Genomic DNA, 19,619 nt, shown 5'->3' on the forward strand with positions numbered 1-19,619 from the left:
GACTTCCATACCCAACATTTGACCATCCGTCTTATTTAAAAAAATTTAAAAAAAAATTAAAAATACAAGTCACGCATAAAATATTAATCATGTTTTATCATCTAACAACAATGAAAATATGAATTATAAAAAACCTCATATAAAACGGATAATCAAAGTTGGACACAAAAACCCAGGGTTTACCTTTTTTTTTTTTGGGACGGGGGAGTATGCAAAAGAGAGTTTTTGACAAATAGTGTGACGTGTCGAAATGCTCATTTGCACGATCGATGTATCTGCCGTTCTATTCTTCTTCCGCTGCTGTTGGAGTGACGCAGGCAGGCTCAGCTCCAGATATATTCTCGTACCTTGTTTACGCATGCCTAGTAGTAGTAATACTTACAAACTGGCTAGTAAAACCTGTTCTGAATATGCTGATGCTTACTTCCTTCGTCTAAAAAATAAATTTAATATAATCGGTATTAAAACAGATACTTCATATGTTCTTAAAAAAAGTCAAATCCGGACTCTAAATCGGGATATACATATGTTTAGATTGATATATAAGATTGTTTTTTTTTATTTTGGAACGGGGTGGAGAAGAAAGGAGAGCAAAACGGTTACTAGTAATTGTGGAGTTTATGTGTTTTAAGTAGAAAAAGAAACGGTTTGTTTCATTGTATGGGCCATGAATCAGATTGGTTACTTGGCTCGATCTGCAGATGTCACTAATGCAAGATCAAAGCTTGATGAGTAAACAGCAGTCTTTTCAAGTTAAGTATAGTGGTAGTAGGCTAGTAGCAAAAGACGACGACCGTGTGAGTGTTAAGAAAATGTGCGTAGGTGACCTCCAAATCAACACATGCATGTTAGCACGTAGGTGGCGTTTGTCTTTTATCAACTACAGCTCGTGATAATTATACTGCTACTGATAGTCTGATAACTGTGTAACGAAGCATCCGTGACTGACTGATGATAAATTTGATAATACGCGTCGTTAGTTTCGCAACACATCTGGCGCCACACAATTTTCAATTGCTCACCATGATTCCTTAATCCCCTTCACCTCGTCGATGCTTACATGTGTTAACAAATGGTGATTCGATTTAGTTAAGGATGCACATCAATCGTACTGTACAGATTGGGGTTGCTCAGTTTGTTAGGTTTGGTTAATTTTTCTTTTTAACCTGTCGCCATGGATGGATGAATTCATGGATTTCATTGAGAGCAGCTGGAGAAGAAAGAAGAAGAGTGACGTGATCCATTCATTCGTTCGTTCACCTTGACTGACCACTGCAACTTCGTCTCCTCTCCCCTTAAATTCCCCTTCACTCTCCTCACTCCATCCAGCTCACCACCAGCAGCAGCATCAGCAGCAATGCAGCCTCCCATCCTCCTCCCGCTTCTCCTCCTCCTCCTCCTCGCCGCCGCCTCGCCACGGCCGGTTCTCTCCCGCCGCCACGCCTCGCCGCCGCTCGCCACCGAGACGCTCGACGTCGCCGCGTCGCTGTCCCGGGCGCGGGCCGCGGTGTCCGCGGAGGCCGTGCCGCTCCACCAGTCCGCCGCCGCCGCCGTGTCCACGGAGGTCGTCGGGGAGGAGCACGAGGAGGGGCACCTGGCCCTGCGGCTCCACTCCCGGGACTTCTTGCCGGAGGAGCAGGGGCGGCAGCGGCACGCCAGCTACAGGTCACTCGTGCTGGCTCGCCTCCGCCGCGACTCCGCCCGCGCCGCCGCGGTGTCGGCCCGCGCGGCGATGGCGGCGGACGGGGTGAGTCGGTTCGACCTGGTGCCGGCCAACGTCACGGCGTTCGAGGCGTCGGCGGCGGAGATACAGGGCCCCGTGGTGTCCGGGGTTGGGCTCGGCAGCGGCGAGTACTTCTCCCGCGTCGGCGTCGGCAGCCCCGCGCGGCAGCTGTACATGGTGCTCGACACCGGCAGCGACGTCACCTGGGTGCAATGCCAGCCGTGCGCCGACTGCTACCAGCAGTCCGACCCGGTGTTCGACCCTTCCCTCTCCACCTCCTACGCCTCCGTCGCCTGCGACAACCCGCGCTGCCACGACCTCGACGCCGCCGCCTGCCGCAACTCCACCGGCGCCTGCCTCTACGAGGTCGCGTACGGCGACGGCTCCTACACCGTCGGCGACTTCGCCACCGAGACGCTCACGCTCGGCGACTCCGCCCCGGTCTCCAGCGTCGCCATAGGCTGCGGCCACGACAACGAGGGGCTGTTCGTCGGCGCGGCGGGGCTGCTTGCCCTCGGCGGCGGGCCACTCTCCTTCCCGTCCCAGATCTCCGCCACCACCTTCTCCTACTGCCTCGTCGACCGTGACTCCCCCTCCTCGTCAACCCTCCAGTTCGGCGACGCCGCCGACGCGGAGGTGACGGCGCCGCTGATCCGCAGCCCGCGGACGAGCACGTTCTACTACGTGGGCCTCTCGGGCCTCTCCGTCGGTGGCCAGATCCTCTCCATCCCACCCTCGGCGTTCGCCATGGACAGCACGGGCGCCGGCGGCGTCATCGTGGACTCCGGCACGGCGGTGACGCGGCTGCAGTCGTCGGCGTACGCGGCGCTGCGCGACGCGTTCGTCCGGGGCACCCAGTCGCTGCCGCGCACCTCCGGCGTGTCGCTGTTCGACACGTGCTACGACCTGTCGGACCGGACGAGCGTGGAGGTCCCCGCGGTGTCGCTGCGGTTCGCCGGCGGCGGCGAGCTCCGGCTGCCGGCGAAGAACTACCTGATCCCGGTGGACGGCGCGGGGACGTACTGCCTGGCGTTCGCGCCGACGAACGCGGCGGTGTCCATCATCGGGAACGTGCAGCAGCAGGGGACCCGCGTCAGCTTCGACACGGCCAAGTCCACCGTCGGCTTCACTTCCAACAAGTGCTAAGTCATTAGCAGCGATGGCTTAACTTAATTAGCCAGATCAAGGAGTGATTAGTGGTGGTAAATGGTAATTAAGCGCGAGAGTGTGTGATGTGGGGGTGGGGCCCAGTGCCAGGCTCTGTGGGCTTTGGGAGAGACGAAAGGCGAGGACAAATGCCAGCCTGTCCTGCTCTCTGCTTGTCGATGGATGGAGGGGCCCACTCTCTTCTTCTCCGGTGCTTTGCTGTTTCGTCTTTGATGTCTCGGCAAAGACGAATTAAAATGAATCCATTCCAATCTGTTCATGTGTTCTATGGCCGCTTTTGTTTGATGAAAACGTAAGCTTCCAAAATTTCCATATCTCCATTGCTCCTGGGGATGAATGATTTCGTAGGTGTTCGGACCAAATTTGGACCGGTAGCGTAATACATTTGCATTTTTTTTTGTTCTCGAGCATTTGGTAGGTAGGTGGCGATAACCGATCACATGCGTGACGTAGCTTCCAAATTTTGTCATGCACGGCATTGCATCATTGTTGATGAGAGAGTATGGACGATGGATGGATGGCTGCAGCAGAATGGTTTTTAACCTTGCGATGCAATGCTTTTATACGGCGAATTTGTGATGGGATCCATCCGTTTTTTGTTGCTTTTGTCCGGAAAACACCACCATTTTGTGTGGGGACTGGAGGTGATGATGGCGGTGGATGGGGTGGGTGAGGGATTACTGCAGTGCTTGGTTTTATATTTATGGAGGGTTGGTGACCGTTACTGTAGCATTCTTCAATGCACCTGCAGCATGTGACCCAGATGCTTCCCCAGCCTGACCCAAAGCTTCCTCATATCCATTGCCAAATTTTGCTACTGCCTTGAGCCATCACCGGCTTGATTACCTCCCAGCTCCAGTTCTGTTCAAGATCTTTTGGTAGATGGAGCATCTTTCAAAATCTCTTAACTCATTTAGATTTTCTTTCAGATTTGAGAACGGTAAGAGTATGAAAATATAGAATTCAGAACATAATTTAGAACTCGAAAGCTAAAAACACAGCTATGTTAGATTTTCACTAGTTAATTCCTATCAACTGTTTCTTAGAATTCTAAACTCTATTCCATATTCCCTCCATCATAAAATAAACCAATATCGTGCGGGATATGGCACATTCTAGTCAAGATTCATAATACTAGGATGTTATATCCGGTACGAGATTAATTTATTTTAAGATGAATGAAGGAGTGGAGTAGAAGTAGCAGTACCGTACAGTACGAGGCACTGTTGTCTGCTGCTACAATTGCATGCAGCTAGACAAGCGACCCGGTTTAGATGGGACTAAAATTTTCAGTCCCTATCACATCGGATATTTGGACACTAATTATAAATATTAAACGTATATTATTAATAAAACCCACTTTATAACCCTGGACTAATTCGCGAGACGAATCTATTAGGTCTAATTAATCCATAATTAGCCTATGTGATGCTACAGTAAACATACGCTAATTATAGATTAATTAGGCTTAAAAAATTTATCATGTGAATTAGTTTTTATTTATGTAATTAGTAGTATATATTTAATACTCGAAATTCATGCGATATAAGAGGGACGACACCACCTCACACGGGCTAAATTTAGACAGCAGCAGATTCTCTTGCGTGCTTTAATTTGTCGTCATGCATCTCGACTTCCCTTAAAAAAGGGGCTATAAAATGCTTATGTGTAGGCGAAAAGTAGGTCCCCGGAACAATAGAGCTGATCGATCGGTGATGAGGATCACAATAACTTGCAGTGGCATTAGTTGGTGATACGTCGGTTTCATCGAAGAACATGGCAAATGCCAAATGGAGGGATCGGAGGAGCATATGTGCTGCTGCGCCCTGTGTATTCATGCATGCATCCATGCATCTTGACGACCTCATGTCAAGAGAGAGAGTGAGAGACAACGATACAAGATTCTCGAATCTAGTGGTTAATTAGTCCACCTCTAGTCTGCATGTTGGTAAATTTCTGACTCATTTGATACTTGGATTGTTTGGTTTTGCTACTGAATCTAGTGGGTTGGAATACTGATTTTTGCACATGGAATTACCAGGACGAAGTTACACAGGTCACAGAATACAATTACTCACGGTGTTGACAAAAACACCTCTAATTCCTACTCTAATCTTGTCGCGTACTACTTCCACCGTTTCACAATATAAGTTATTCTAGCATTCTCATATTCATATTAATGTTAATGAATCTAGACATATATCAATATGAATATGAGAAATGCTAAAATAACTTACATTATAAAACGGAGGAAGTGCGTACAGTTACAGCAAAGTGCAGAACAACGTTTAACATCTCTGCGTGCACGGTTGAAGAATTATTACGAGTGTGTTGCACACAATTAAGACACAAGCAGTTGAGGAGGTGTTCGTTTTCTTCAATCCGTCAAAGAAATTACAACGAACAACTTCGAAATGGAGACATCAATTTTACGCAGCGAAGTACGCCGTGCCAAAGCTTTTACGGTTAGGCGTCACGATTACTCAACAGGGGGATCTCTGATGCGCCATAAAGCCTCTCATGAGCCGATGAGCCCGACAACTAATAAAGTCGATTTGATGTTCATAAAACGGTGCACTGTTCCCGTAAAAAAAAACAACCTTAGAAGTCCCCTCCCAGGTTAAGTAAAGGATGTGTTGAGTTCACACCAAAATTAAAAGTTTGATTGAAATTGAAACGATATGATGGAAAAGTTAAAAGTTTATTTATATAGAAAAATTTTGATGTGATCAAAAAGTTAAAAGTTTAAATAAAAATGTTAGAACTAAATTTGGCTTTTTTTTTTTGGACTGTCCGGTGCATGGTAATACTGTCATTCGAGGAGTCCTCTCTGATAAGCGATGGATTGTCCAATGAACTGGATAGTCACGCTACTCCCTCGTCTAACTTCTAACTTTCTATTACATCACATCACATTTAAAACTTTTCTACACACATAAACTCTTAATTTTTTTAAACTATCAATTTTTCTCAAACTTTTAACTTTTTTCAGGAACTAAACACAGCCTAAAAAATAATCTAGTACTCGCTTCATCTTGTAATATAAGAGATTTTACTATTTTGCTTGCACCATTTGTCCTATTCAATTTATTTTTGCAAATATAAAAAACAAAAGTTATACTTAAAATACTTTGGATAATAAAGTAAGTAAAAAAATAATAATAATTCTATTTTTTTAAAAAAATAAGACAAATGGCTAAACAATACAAGTAAAATGTCAAAATCTTTTATATTAGAGAAAGGAGGGAGTACTACATATCCTAGTAAAAACAAATTTAGATATAGAGTTATCAAGATCTGTTATAATAGAATATGTCACCTCATAATAATAAGAAGTTATTTTTTTTAAGGACTGAGGGCGTATATCGCTAGCAGTAGCAAGAAAATAAAAAAGCAGAGACGAGAGAAGGAGACACTAGTTGACTGACGTGGCCGGATGCCACGTGTACAGAGATCCGGATCAACGTCGGCCCCACCACGTGGACGGCTGCTCTTCTTCTTCCTTTTTACCCCGCTTCCTTCGTCTGGGCTGTTTCTGCTTCCTTTGCGCTTTCTCTCTCTCCATGGAGTATGTCTGCTTGACCATTTGCTCCAGATGAGATGAGATTATTGTCATCTGGTCTGCCTTTTTTCCGGGCCTCCCGGCTACAATTATCGCGGTCGTCTCAGAAGACTCGGCACGCACTCCCATGCTCAAACTCCGGCTTGATCCGCGCCGCGCGGGGTGGAGAGTTTTTTTTCCTTTCCTTTTAACGCCTTGGACTTGGACCTGATCAGAGAGTGCTGGGCTTATCAGCTCAGAAGTGAGAGGGAAGAAGAAACTGAGTTCGGCTTTACTCCAGCTTCTTAGTGAAGGCCCAAGTAATGCCATCACAAGTTGATAGTTTTGATAAGGAAAAAGTATATTTGGACTCCCTCAACTATCGCCCGGAGTATGATTCATATCCTCCAACCATAAAATCAGATATATCGGCTCCTCCAACTATCAAAACCAGTGCAAACAATATCCCTCGATGGTTTTCGAGGTGGTTTTGGCTGACGTGACGCCTACATGGTGATCTTAACTCTTAACCGAGTCTTTGTCATACGTGACGCTTACGTGGCATTAGAATAAAAACAAAAATAAAAAAAATATGGGATCCACATGTCATTCACATAAAAAAAGTATTGTGGGACCACTGACATGTGGGACACACATGTCATCCTCCCTCTCCTTCCCTTCTTCCTCCCCGTCTCTCTCCCTTATCTCTCTCTCCGGAGCGGTGGCGGTGGGGAGCGGCGGCGGGCGGGAGGAGGAGGAGAAGGCAGAACGGATGTAGGCCAAATCACCGATGCTGCTCCATCGGAAGGACAAGAAGAGGCGGCCGATGGTGTTCTGCTTCACCGCGTGTTAACGACCAAATTTGGTAATATCAGCATCGGAAAAGAGGATTAGATCAAAGTGGAGTAGAAGGCGAAGATCGGTTCGAGAATAGAGCAAGAATCGGCTGAAGTCCGGATCGGCTACGAACAGGATCGGCTGGGTCCGAATCAGATTGTGTGAGCCGATACGGCCGATTCTGACAATATGACTCGATGTACAACATCGGGTTGAGTTGATATGCTTCAAGATGATTGCCGCACATGGGTAGAGTCCTGAGAAGGCAATTGTATCTATTAATTAGGATATTTTATGTAAATTCCTTAGAGATACGTTTGGGCAAAAATCTGCCGCAAAGACTTGTGGTATCTTATAGTTTGTTAGAGATAAGAGACGTGTTCGATATGGACATAGTTTGTAATTTTCGGGTATAAATAGACCCCGAACCCCATGTAATCAATTAACATACACGTTCAACACAATCTCGGCGCATCGCCGCCCTTTTTGCTTTAGTTTATTTCGACGAGTTCTTGCTTTCGGGTTGAGCTGCATCAATTTCGATCTTCAATAAGAGGTAAATCTTGTTATGACAGCTTGCGTTCTCGGGATTAGTGCTTTCATCTTTATGACACTCTAATCTTGTTTATGTAATTCGTCGAGTTATCATATATCTTACATAATCTTTGGCAATATCGCTATCTAACCTACAATCGGCTAACATCTATCGGTAGAGGGCAGCCGATTAGGTTAAACACCGCCGTTGACTTAGATTATATGAGATATCTACCGTTCTATAAAACTTCCAGCGGCTTGATTGTCAAGATATTGTTCTTTTTTTCATACTTAATGCTGCATCAGTTGAGTTTGATCTATTAAGTCGTGCTTAGAATATCAATCTCTAGCCTGCCTTCTGGTTGCCGATTAGGGTAGCATCGGAGTTTCAGCCGATTTTATCTGATTTAATTATATTTACTCTACATACTTTGTTGACACGTTAAATCTGCCCTTTATGTTAAGATATTATTGCATCTAAGTATATTCAGCTTCTGTTTGGTATATTCTGCTTGTTTTAACATCTTAACATAGAGTTGTATCGGAGTATTAGCCGATACATGCTAGATCTATCTGATCGGCTATGCTATGAACATATATAATCCTGTTATTAATATATATTTCGATCTAAGTGATTTATACTGTCTCAGCATGGCGACTGATCTATCCCAATCACTTGATTTAAGTATATATCGATATAAGAATTATATATTGCTAATATCTACATCCGATCGAGTAGATTTAGTTCTTTATTATCTATTTACAACCGCCGATTGATTTACATATGACATCGGCTCAAAGATAAATGATATGTCATCGGCACCTAGCCGATCGACTATCGTTTATAGGTTTAACCGCGGTTTTCTTTGTTTCTATTTCTTGTTGATTGCAGGATCAAATCAACTGGCACGCTAACACACCCGAAGGCGAGCTTTGGACCTGCACTAGAGTTAAGTAGATCTCTCAGGCCTCGTGTTTTTCGTCAACACTGCGTGCTGCATCCTCTTCTAGCTGCTCGTCATCGCCGTCAGCGTGGCCGTGCTCATCATCTTTCTCATCTACCACCCGCAGTCGCCCAAGATGCGGGTGACCTCTGCCACCCTGAACACCGGGTACGTCGATGAGCTTGACCTCGTCGGCGACGCCCGGGCACTCAACGCCGACCTCAATGCGCCGACCTCACCGTCCTTGTTGCCATCTACAACCCGAACACCAAGCTCCACGTCCCCACCGCCACCGCTCCCCTCTGCCTCGTCCCCACCGCTACAGCCGCCGCTCCTTTTTGTGTGTGAATGACATATGGCCCCGCGTATTTTTTATTTTTTTTATTCTAATGCCACGTAAGTGCCACGTAGGATAAAGACTCGGTCAAGACTGCCATGTCAGCCAAAACCACCGAAGGACATTGTTTGCACCGGTTTTGATAGTTGGAAGAGTCGATATACCCGGTTTTGTGGTTGGAGGACATGAATTATACTCGGGCGATAGTTGAGGGAGTCAAAGTATACTTTTTGCTTTTGATAAGGCCGATAAAGAGAGGTCATGGGCCACGGCCCATTTATGCAGGCTATCTCGTGTGGGCCTTATTGTGGTCCGGCTTCGTTTCATTCTGCGCCAAGGAGCATCCTCGGGTATGTTTGTCTGCAAGTAGACCGGCACGCTGCTGCTACTAACTGTCATCAAAGATTGCTGTTTTATTCTGGTGATAGTTTATTTATTTTTTTTTGTAGATAATAGAATTTCATTTTTCTAAGTCGAGTGTCCTGCAGATCATGGCACGGGAAAGCCCTTTGGCGTCTTCCGCGGGCACCACGGCTTTGCCTAGCTCATGTGCTCTCGTGACCCTACTAAAATAAATGAAACTATATATGGGGATCCCAAACCGTTCGACTAGTATTGTTTTTTTTGGGTATCACACAATATATTACTCCTACTCTACTAGCAATTGTTTGTTTTGAAAAATATGAATTGCGTCTACTCCTCTATCCGGAACATCGTCGACGTAGATGTAACCTATTTCGATATAACGGGATTGATACTCCTATCGATGCTGATAGTAAATGGGAATGGGAAGAATATATGGACGGTTACGATGTCATTGTCCTGGCTGTTCATGTCTGCGTTTACATTCTCTTCATGATTGAACTCCATGTTTGCAGTAAGGGCAGTCCTAATCTTTCACCTAGGATAGTGTCTATGGCATTAATTACATTATCATATAGGACTTTTAGTTTATGTGGCACTATATTAATTAAGAGAGAGAGAGTGAAGAGAGGAAGAAACTGGGTCTCATGCAAGACACAGCTCCAACACAAGAACCTATGCAGTAGACACTATCAAGTTTTGCATTGGGAGAAAATAATGACTTTATAATAGATGAAGAATAAATATGATTGGTAGAGAAGAGAGATGATGTATTTATTAATGGCCCACTTTAAGAAACCATGGGATGTAGAGTGTAGTTTCTATTGTGATGTCTTATCGACATAGGCCCTGTTTAGATCCTTCAAAATGGCAAAAGTTTTGCCATTTTGTAGCACTTTTTGCCATTTTGGATCTAAACACTAGTAGCAAAAGTTGGCAATTTGGCATTTGGCATTTGCTAGTCCATAGTAGTAAATTGTGCCAAAAAGTGCTTTGGGACCACTCCCTCTCTCTTTCTCTCTCTCACTTTAGTGCTAGAATGGCAAAACTTTAACATGCATCTAAACACCAACTAGTACTTTTGCAATGCCAAAACTTTTGCCACCAAAACTTTTGCAATGCCAAAACTTTTGCCACCAAAACTTTTGTCATTTGTCATTTGCTATTCCAAATAAATCTAAATAGGCCGATAGTACCATAGACACTGCTTATGTATCCTATGGGTTAGGACAGTCCTAAATAGGGGTTACGGGCTCCGCACCGCGTGATCAACAGCTTCCGCCAATTTACTGCCCCTCCGGGCCTACTTGTGTGATTTATTGGGAGCAGCACTTTGCGTTTTGTGTGATTTGTTGGGACGGATCAAGCAGTACTATCTCTATATTTTAATGTACGACGCTGTTGATTTTTCGTCTAACGTTTGACCATTCATCTTATTTAAAAAATTTAAGTAATTATCATTTATTTTATTGTGACTTGATTCATCATCAAATGTTATTTAAGCATGACATAAATATTTTCATATTTTCAAAAAAAATTTTAAATAAAATAAATGATTAAACGTTGGTTAAAAAGTTAACAGCGTCGTATATTAAAATACGGAGGGAGCAGGTACTCCTCGTTCAGTTTGCGAGTAGATAGATCAGTGACAGCGTGCACAGGTGCGTACGTGATGCGTGGATGCCTCGTCGCCGTGGCCATGTCCATGTGCTCGCGGTCGCGGAGGAAAATATGCCACGTCCGTTTCTGCGTTGCTGGGCTGCAGGTTGGCAGGCGGCGGCACGAACGAAACGAACGTGCGGCGCACCACTCGCGCACACCACCCCCCGCACGTCGCAGAAGCAGATGCTGATATGCGGATGCCCACCGGAGCAGGGGGGGGCTTTTTGTGGTGGTTGCGTTGCAGCCGTGCAGCCCGTGCGATTTGGGTTTGGGGCGTGCAATCATCATGATGCGGCATTTAGAACGGATCAGTGGATGAGGGTACGGTGATGGGAGTGCGGCGGTGGTTGCCGTGGCACTGCCAATGCCCAAAAGCTCGTTCATTCATTTTCTCTAAACCCCGATCATTATCCGCTTGTACTATCATTACTGATTCAAGAGCAACAGTATGGTCCTGTTTGGGAGCTTGCTGCTGCAGCTTCTCTCCGAATTAGAAACTCTCCCAACCAATACAGTTTTTATTCCATACTCTGAGAAATTATACTTATAGAATCTAAAAAATAAACTAAGCCATAAGCTAGAAAACCTAGCTTTTTCCAGATTTTTATAAACTGGCTACTAACAAACTGTTTGTTTCTCAACTGTTTGTCAGAATATTAAACTCTCCTAACAGACTCTATCTATATATGTTACCATATGCTCTAGCACCAGGCAGCCACTATCACTGATATGCTAATGGTTACTAGTAGTAGGTTTTCTCTCGATAATGATGCCAATGGAGTTGGTAGCGGCATCAGATTAGTAAATTTTACCGCGGTCACGTGAGATGCCATGCACGATGAATCGAATCCATTCCCAGCCAGCTGACGAGGTGTCTCCGTGTGTGAATCGGATGGGAGAAAAAGCTTTGCACCACCCTCCACCACCGCTAGATTCGCTCACATCGCCGCCATTACTGTTGCCCTCTCCTTCCCGGCGCGGCCACTCCGTCCGCCGCCGCCGGGGGCGAACCCGAACGCCTCTCCACCGTCCGATCCGCCAGCCGGATCAGATCCAACACCTACCAACCTACCTTGGCACCTTCTCCCTCTCGTCTCCTTCCTCCTCACCTCGCCCACTACACCTCCACCTCCGGAGCTCACAACACAAATCGATTTCTCCCAAACCCCCCCTAAACTCCCCACCGAATCTCCAATGCAGCTCCTGCTGCTGCCGCTGCTCGTCGCGGCGGCCGTCGGCCTCGCGCGCGCCGCCGCCACCGACGACCCCTTCCTCTCCGGCGGTAAGCTCACTCGGATCAGTGGGAATGGTTTGCTGAAATTGAGCTTGAGATGGTAGTAATGGTGATGGGTTTGGTTTTGGTTTTGTGTTCCTCCTCCAGCGCCGGGGAACCACAGCTACAACATCGACTGCGGCGGCGCGGCGGACTTCGTCTCGGTGTTCGGCCGACGGTGGCTCGCCGACCAGTTCTTCTCCGCCGGGGGGCAGGCGGGCATGGTCGCGGAGCCGCACCGGTTCCCGCAGCCGCAGGAGCGCACGCTCCGCTTCTTCCCGCCATCGTCGGCGGGCAAGTCCAGCTGCTACTCCCTCCCGCTCCCGCCCGGCCGCTACTACCTCCGCCTCTTCTCCGTCTACGACAACTACGACTCCAAGCTCCGCACCCCGTCCTTCGACGTCTCCGCCGCCGCCACGCTCGTCCTCTCCTTCCGCTCCCCGTGGCCCGAGCCGGCATCGCGCTACGGGGCATACTCCGACCTCATCTTCCCCTCCGCCACCTCGCCCACCTCCGACATCTGCTTCTACTCGCTCTCCACCGATGCCCCCGTCGTCGCCTCCATCGAGGTCGCGCCCGTGCACCCGCTCGCCTACGACGGCGCCACCACCGGCGCGGACCTCATCCTCGTCAACTACGGCCGTCTCACCTGCGGGAACAACCTCTTCGGCCCGGGCTTCACCAACGACTCTGACGCCTTCTCCCGGGTCTGGCAGTCCGACATCGATTTCCGGAACAATGACCTCAACTACGACGCCATTACGGCCGGGGGGAGGAAGATTTTCGGCAGCAACCAGCCGCCCAACTACTTCCCCACCAAGCTCTACACGTCGGCGATCACCACCGGCGGCGATGCCTCCAACGAGATCGAGTACCTCATGCCGGTCGACACCAGGATGTCCTACATGGTCTGGTTGCATTTCGCGGAGATCGATGCTGGCATCGGCTCAGCTGGGCAGAGGGTGTTCGACGTTATGCTTGCCGGGAAGAACGTGACGAGGATTGACATTTTCAAGCAGGTGGGAGGGTTCACCGCGTTCAAGTGGACATACATTGTGGAGAATTTGACGAGCTCCACCATGAGTGTGAAGCTTGTGCCAGTAGTAGGACGGCCGATCCTGTGCGGGCTTGAGAATTATGCAATGGTGCCACTTGAGACGAGGACAGTGCCAAATCAAGGTGACATGGTTTGAAGATTGCGCTCTCAGCCGAGAAAATTGGAGACCAGCAAAAATTTCCTCTTGTACATTCTCTAAGCTTGTTTTTTATTCATCTTGGCAGTGGCTGCAATGAAGGCATTGAAGGATTCCCTGAAAATTCCAGCAAGGATGGGGTGGAATGGGGATCCATGTGCACCAAGGACATGGGATGCATGGGAGGGAGTCACTTGCCTCCGCAAGGACAAAGGGCTTGTGATCACTCAACTGTAAGTACCATTTCGTTGCTCCAGTGCAATTCGTATCCACCAACTGTTTTTGTGGGGATGTTTCTACTTAGATGTGCAGTACTGATTTGATAAGTTTGCCATGAAGTAGTTTTGGCAAGTACAGCCACCTTTTTATTTTCTTCAGATAATTGATAGCGTTTTCCTAGAAAACAACGATAGTTTTTTATGATGACCAGAAAAGAAATGATACATATGTACCTCAATTTCACAGCTGAATATTACTCTACTAGTTACCACTACCTCCGTCCCAAATACAAGGGATTTTGTCCTTGTATTTTGGGATGTAGGCAGTACTACACAACTAATCTGACCGAAAGCTTAATTGTCATATTCAAATCGCAGTTAAAAGTTTCTTCTTAATTCTGCTTTGGTTGTTTTGAGTTACCATTTTTTAAAATGGTCAAACTTTAGGGCCTGTAGGTTTGTTGTTGCACATTTCTTGATATCCTTTATCGCAGTAATTTATGACTGTCAGTATTGTTGTGTGAAATTGGAAGCAGGGGCGGAGCTAGCACAAAATGAAGGGGGGTTCCACTTGCTTACTTTACTCTAGTTTGAACCAAATTTAGCTTGATACGGGTGCCTAAATTTGAACTGACAGAGTATATATATGGTGAAAATGGACAAACTATAGCTAAAAATTTTTTTCAACCGGGTTCCTGGGCACCCCCCTAGCTCTATGTAGCTCCGCCCCTGATTGGAAGGGAGTCAGTGGACTTCCTTTCTCGTAAAAGCTCTATTGAGCAAACACATATTATATATTTGTGAAAATTATCTAAAAAAAAATCTTGTGACATTGATATTTTTGCTGCCACAAACTTATAACCTGTATGTATGTGGTTTCTATGTCCTTTACAGGGATCTTGCAAGTCAAGGACTAAAAGGTTACATCACTGATGAAATAAGTCATCTGACAGACTTGGTAAGCTTGTAAGTATCATTAAACCTACTGAAAGTCGATTTTTCAGTTTGTTCATTATCTTCTTTGATATTTAAAGTATCTGGATATCAACAGTTGGTTTTGTTATCGGTATCTTTTGCACTACGGGAATATATAAAACCTTAAATTATCAAAGTTAAGTCTCAAATAGCTCTATAGACTGGTTTGCATTGCTCAGGTTAATAGCAAATAAAGTTGGAGTGGCCACTTTCCTCTAGAAGATAAAAAGAGCAATGTATCAACTAGTGAAGTACTTCCCGGCTTGCCTATCCACATTTTCTGAACATTGTGGAGCCAAAGACAAAGAAATTCCCTTTTGCTTTTCTCCAACGTAGATATTTTTTCATCCTGTTAATGATACATTTGCTTCACCAGGAACTTGAGCTATAATTCTTTGACTGGAAGCTTACCTCCGGGCTTAGGGCAACCTTCACTTGCTACATTGTGAGTATAGCTTTCTGTTCCATAACATGCAATCTCGTGATTCAAATTAGAAAATATCTTCTTCTTTTTTTTAAAAAAAAGAAAAATAGGCCTGGGTGGCCCTGCTTTTTATAGAAAGCAAAATTAGAAAATTTCTTGTGTTCAGATCACAGTTCAAATGCTTGTCATATATACATGATGCTGACAGAAGCAATGATGGCCACTTTAAGAAATAATTTTGTGAAATCAACCTTCTTTATACATGTATCATTTCAAAGAGAACTTATGAAACTAGGATGATAGAGCATGAGTTTTATTTTATTATCATGGATTGATGACTCCTGAGACAGCGTCTTTCATTTGAGGAATAAATTTTGGAAAAGGACATGATATGATATGCCAAATTGGAAAATTTTAACTCAAGTTCAACCCAAACATTTGGAAACAGAAAGAAAAAGTGAAATCGTGTACTTTTATTCATGATTTTTTTTATTTTCCAATGCGTGGATCGAATTTGGTTTGAGATTTTTGCAAACTGGTACATGATGTAATCTTACATTTCTAAACAGTATCTGAAATTTTTTTCATGACCGAAAGAGTATGTCTATGGAGAATGATAACATGTTAATATGGTAACATCAGATATTCCTTCTTCCTTATAGACAATGTGTTAGCAGATCCTCTACGAATTTGAGTGATGGAATGATGCTTTTCAGTTTGCAGCTATCCTAATGATACCTTATGATCTTGTAGTTCTGGTTCTCTTGTGAGTAACCTTTATGTCTTGTTTTTAGGGATCTGTCATCAAACCAGTTTACTGGAGGAATTCCTGGCACCATAGGTTCATCAAAATTACAAACAGCGTAAGTACACTGTTTGACATTAGCAATTGTTGTATATTCTCAAAGCAACACAAACATACTGATTACCATATCTTGTACAGTTTACTGAACAACAATCAACTCGATGGGCAAGTTCCAGAAAGACTTTACTCGATTGGCGTACATGGTGGTGTGATAGAGTAAGATACCTTTAGTATTTTCACATAAACAAGATCTTCACTTTCTCCTGTAAAGTTTACTAGTAGTTAGTAGTATATCCAGTTGTCAGATATCTCATATAAAGAGCTATTGTTCTCAGGCTTAGAATTGATCGGCAGGCTCCTCTATTTCATCCCATGCTCCCTGCTGAAGTCCACCGCTTAAGATTTTAGGTTCCACTATGTGACTTATGTTATGTTGAGTATTGTTTAGATCAGCGGTAGAGCCTGCTACTGGGCTGGTCAGGCAGCCGCCCTGGCTCTGTTTTTTGTGTTCTTCACTGTAGATCACTGATAAGCATGGAAAAAAGTTGTCAGCAGCAAGAAGCAGCTCTTCGCTGGCTGGGTTCATTGTTGCTGGCTCCGCCACTGGTTTAAATTTAACAATGCCATGTTTACAATATGATACACTGATGCTGAGCAATATATCTCTGAGGTTAAACTGAGTAAAAGCAGGGTGTTGTTAGAAACGTGAGAAGTATGTACTAGGCCTTGACTAACTAAATTGGAGATTTTGCATCTAATGGTGCTTAATTTAGCAAATTTTACTTTCTTATTCCTTGCAAGCAAATGACTGGAGTTCAAACATGCACACTGTGATCAGATAATAGATCAATGGTAGATATATTGTGAACCATGATACTTGCATTCATTTTATCTCTCTATTTACAAACACCCACTGTTTCAACAGTTTGTCAGGTAATAAAGGCCTTTGCGGGGTGCCTACTTTACCTGCTTGTGCATTATTTTGGGAGAAAGGAGGGCTGAACAGAACTGGTAAAATTGCACTAGGGGCCTCGCTTGGGTTTGTTCTACTTGTCACACTCATAGTGGTCTACATATTGTGCATCAGAAGAGGACCGTACGATTATGATTTTGAGTTCCCCCAAGATTTGACTTGTGAGTATACCACATCTCACCTTCATACTGTGGGTCAACCTCATATATGACTTTAAGATTCTTTAGTTTTGAGTGATTATTGTTTTCCATTGTAAGTTAGTGGTAGCCGTTCTTTTCTTAAACTATACCTAAGGCCATTCATATCAGTTGTCATGTCATTTGAAAAAATTATCAGTGTTCCTATGTTCCTATTAACGCAAGTAACAATGTTTCAGATATATCAACCTAGAGTTTAGTATCCCTTTTATGAACAAGTAATCACTGTTTACAAACCAATTTCCTGTCTTCACAAATGTCTACCATGTTTAAATTTGCTACTTTCTCATCCTACACAGCGATATCAGCAATCTCTGCAAAAAGGAATAGGTATCAGAGGGCGAAGTCTGTAATGCTTGCCGAGATGGAGGCGCACGGCCCGGACGGTTATTATACCAACGGGGGCGCTCACTGAATTGATGGGCACCGGAAATGGATATCTTCACAGGTTGTTGTATTTCTACTTACAGAGCAAACACTCATTGACAATTGCTGGCCTGAAGCAAGGACAGTTGTGACTTGTGACTCGTGAACACAATTCACCAGCATCATCAACATGACGTCCCTGTAACTTCAGTCAAGCATCCATGGCATTATTTTGCAGTTACACTCACAGCTTAATTACAAATGTAAAATATGTGCATGTTTTATGTGTACTATAATACGATGAAGTGGTGGTGGGGTGGTAGTGGTAGTTTGGTAATAGTAGTAGGGGTGCCTTATTTTTTGCAGAGGCTTTGCTGTCTCGTATTAGCTTTAGCTTTAGGCGTGTGCACTCCATCAGCAATGTAAATGGAACCAGGTTGGGTCAGGACAGATTCAGGCGTTGAAATGCTTGGGGGGTAAAAGCTGGTGTACTCATAGGTGTATTCTTTCTGTATAAAACCTGACTTCGTTGGCACTGTCTGACTTCAGGAGATTGAAAACATTAGCTTTGGATCAGAGTGTTGTTAGCCACTTTTGATTATCTGTTGCTTACTTGCGTGTCATCCAGAGTCATAGACGACTCAAATTCTCACCTGCTAGTATTTCAATTGTCTTCAGAATGTGCTCTTTAAACTTAATTTTTCCTTCTAATCGAACCATTTGATCTGGATTTAGATACTTGCATTATATCGAAGTTGTGCTGCATGAAACCTTAAGCAATGATGTAATAATATCGAGTCATCTGTAATGTCTGAAACCTTATTTAGACTATGCAGTTTGCAGTTCATATTAAAGCCCACGTAAAATAATTCTCAGCCCAACAAAAAACAAAGAATAATTCTAAGCCCAACGAGCCCAACTGCGCTTCCCAACTATCAAATCTGCACCATCCATTCCTCATCGGATGCCTTCACGCCGCCACGTAGCGGAGAGCAAAGCAAAACCCTAGCTAGAGCCACACCCAGAGGTATAGATTCCCCACCCCGCCGCCTCCACGCATTCCTTCGCCCACCAAAACCCTAGCCGCGCCGCCGCCGCCGACGACCAGGTAAGGAAGGAGATCCGCCGCCGGCGCCGCCATGAAGCGCAACCCACGCGTGACGAGCTCCCGGAGGAAGTGCCGCAAGGCGCACTTCACGGCGCCTTCGTCCGTCCGCCGCGTGCTCATGTCGGCGGCGCTGTCGTCGGAGCTCCGCCACAAGTACAACGTGCGGTCCATCCCGATCCGCAAGGACGACGAGGTGCAGGTGGTGAGGGGGAGCTACAAGGGGCGCGAGGGGAAGGTGGTGCAGGTGTACCGCCGCCGCTGGGTCATCCACGTCGAGCGGATCACCAGGGAGAAGGTGAACGGCTCCACCGTCAACGTCGGCATCCACCCCTCCAAGGTCGTCGTCACCAAGCTCAAGCTCGACAAGGACCGCAAGGCCATCCTCGACCGCAAGGCGCGCGGCCGCGCCGCCGACAAGGCCAAGGGCAAGTTCACCGCCGACGACGTCGCCGCCGCCGCCGGGGGTGCCGCCGCCACCGGCGCCTCGCTCCAGGAGATCGATTAGGCTCGTGGGTCGGATCTGCTGGTGCTCCTACTGTTCCCCCCCTCCTTATCTAGCTTTTGTTTCGCTATCAACTGCTTCTGCTAGGAGTTCATGCTACCTGAACACTGCTTGCTGCTTTATCGTTGAAAATGTCTCCATGAGAGTTTTGGATCCTTGATGTTGATCTATATCTACGATGTGGCTCTGTCTGGGATTTTGAGTTATGAAGAAATCATTATAAGTCTAAATGCTCCCGTTTTGTTTGTGTTGCCTAGATATACTGAATGGCATTTCATGGACTGTGTTACCTAGATATACCGAATGATTCTAGGTTGATAAGACTCTGGTTTTCTGGATGATGTCTAGTCCCTTAATTTGACTCTGAGTCACGCATCTCAGGTTGTAACACATCATATATGCTTAGTTTTACTCAAGTTGAGCATTTCAGGCTGTAACAAATCATATAGGCTTAGTTTTACTCAAGTTGAGCATTTC

General features: G+C 45.4%; 3 protein-coding genes across 3 annotated transcripts; all 3 read left to right on the forward strand.

Annotated features, from left to right (window-relative positions):
- The first annotated feature begins 1,074 nt into the window (after positions 1-1,074).
- LOC127760622 (protein ASPARTIC PROTEASE IN GUARD CELL 1) lies at positions 1,075-3,196 on the forward strand. Its single transcript, XM_052284943.1, has one exon. It carries the CDS (start codon positions 1,358-1,360, stop codon positions 2,867-2,869), a length of 1,512 nt encoding a protein of 503 aa, XP_052140903.1. The 5' UTR covers positions 1,075-1,357; the 3' UTR covers positions 2,870-3,196.
- Positions 3,197-11,962: 8,766 nt separating this feature from the next.
- LOC127760035 (receptor-like protein 4) lies at positions 11,963-18,013 on the forward strand. Its single transcript, XM_052284242.1, has 9 exons — positions 11,963-12,390; positions 12,490-13,560; positions 13,663-13,807; positions 14,687-14,758; positions 15,144-15,212; positions 15,986-16,054; positions 16,135-16,212; positions 16,922-17,130; positions 17,466-18,013. Exons 1-9 carry the CDS (start codon positions 12,303-12,305, stop codon positions 17,579-17,581), a joined length of 1,917 nt encoding a protein of 638 aa, XP_052140202.1. The 5' UTR covers positions 11,963-12,302; the 3' UTR covers positions 17,582-18,013.
- A 555-nt stretch (positions 18,014-18,568) lies between these two features.
- On the forward strand, positions 18,569-19,372 carry LOC127762301 (60S ribosomal protein L26-1-like). Its single transcript, XM_052286789.1, has one exon. The coding sequence runs from the start codon at positions 18,672-18,674 to the stop codon at positions 19,143-19,145; it is 474 nt and encodes a 157-aa protein (XP_052142749.1). The 5' UTR covers positions 18,569-18,671; the 3' UTR covers positions 19,146-19,372.
- Positions 19,373-19,619: the final 247 nt, after the last annotated feature.

This window comes from Oryza glaberrima, chromosome 1, assembly GCF_000147395.1.
Source record: "Oryza glaberrima chromosome 1, OglaRS2, whole genome shotgun sequence".
In the NCBI taxonomy this organism is placed as follows: domain Eukaryota; kingdom Viridiplantae; phylum Streptophyta; class Magnoliopsida; order Poales; family Poaceae; genus Oryza; species Oryza glaberrima.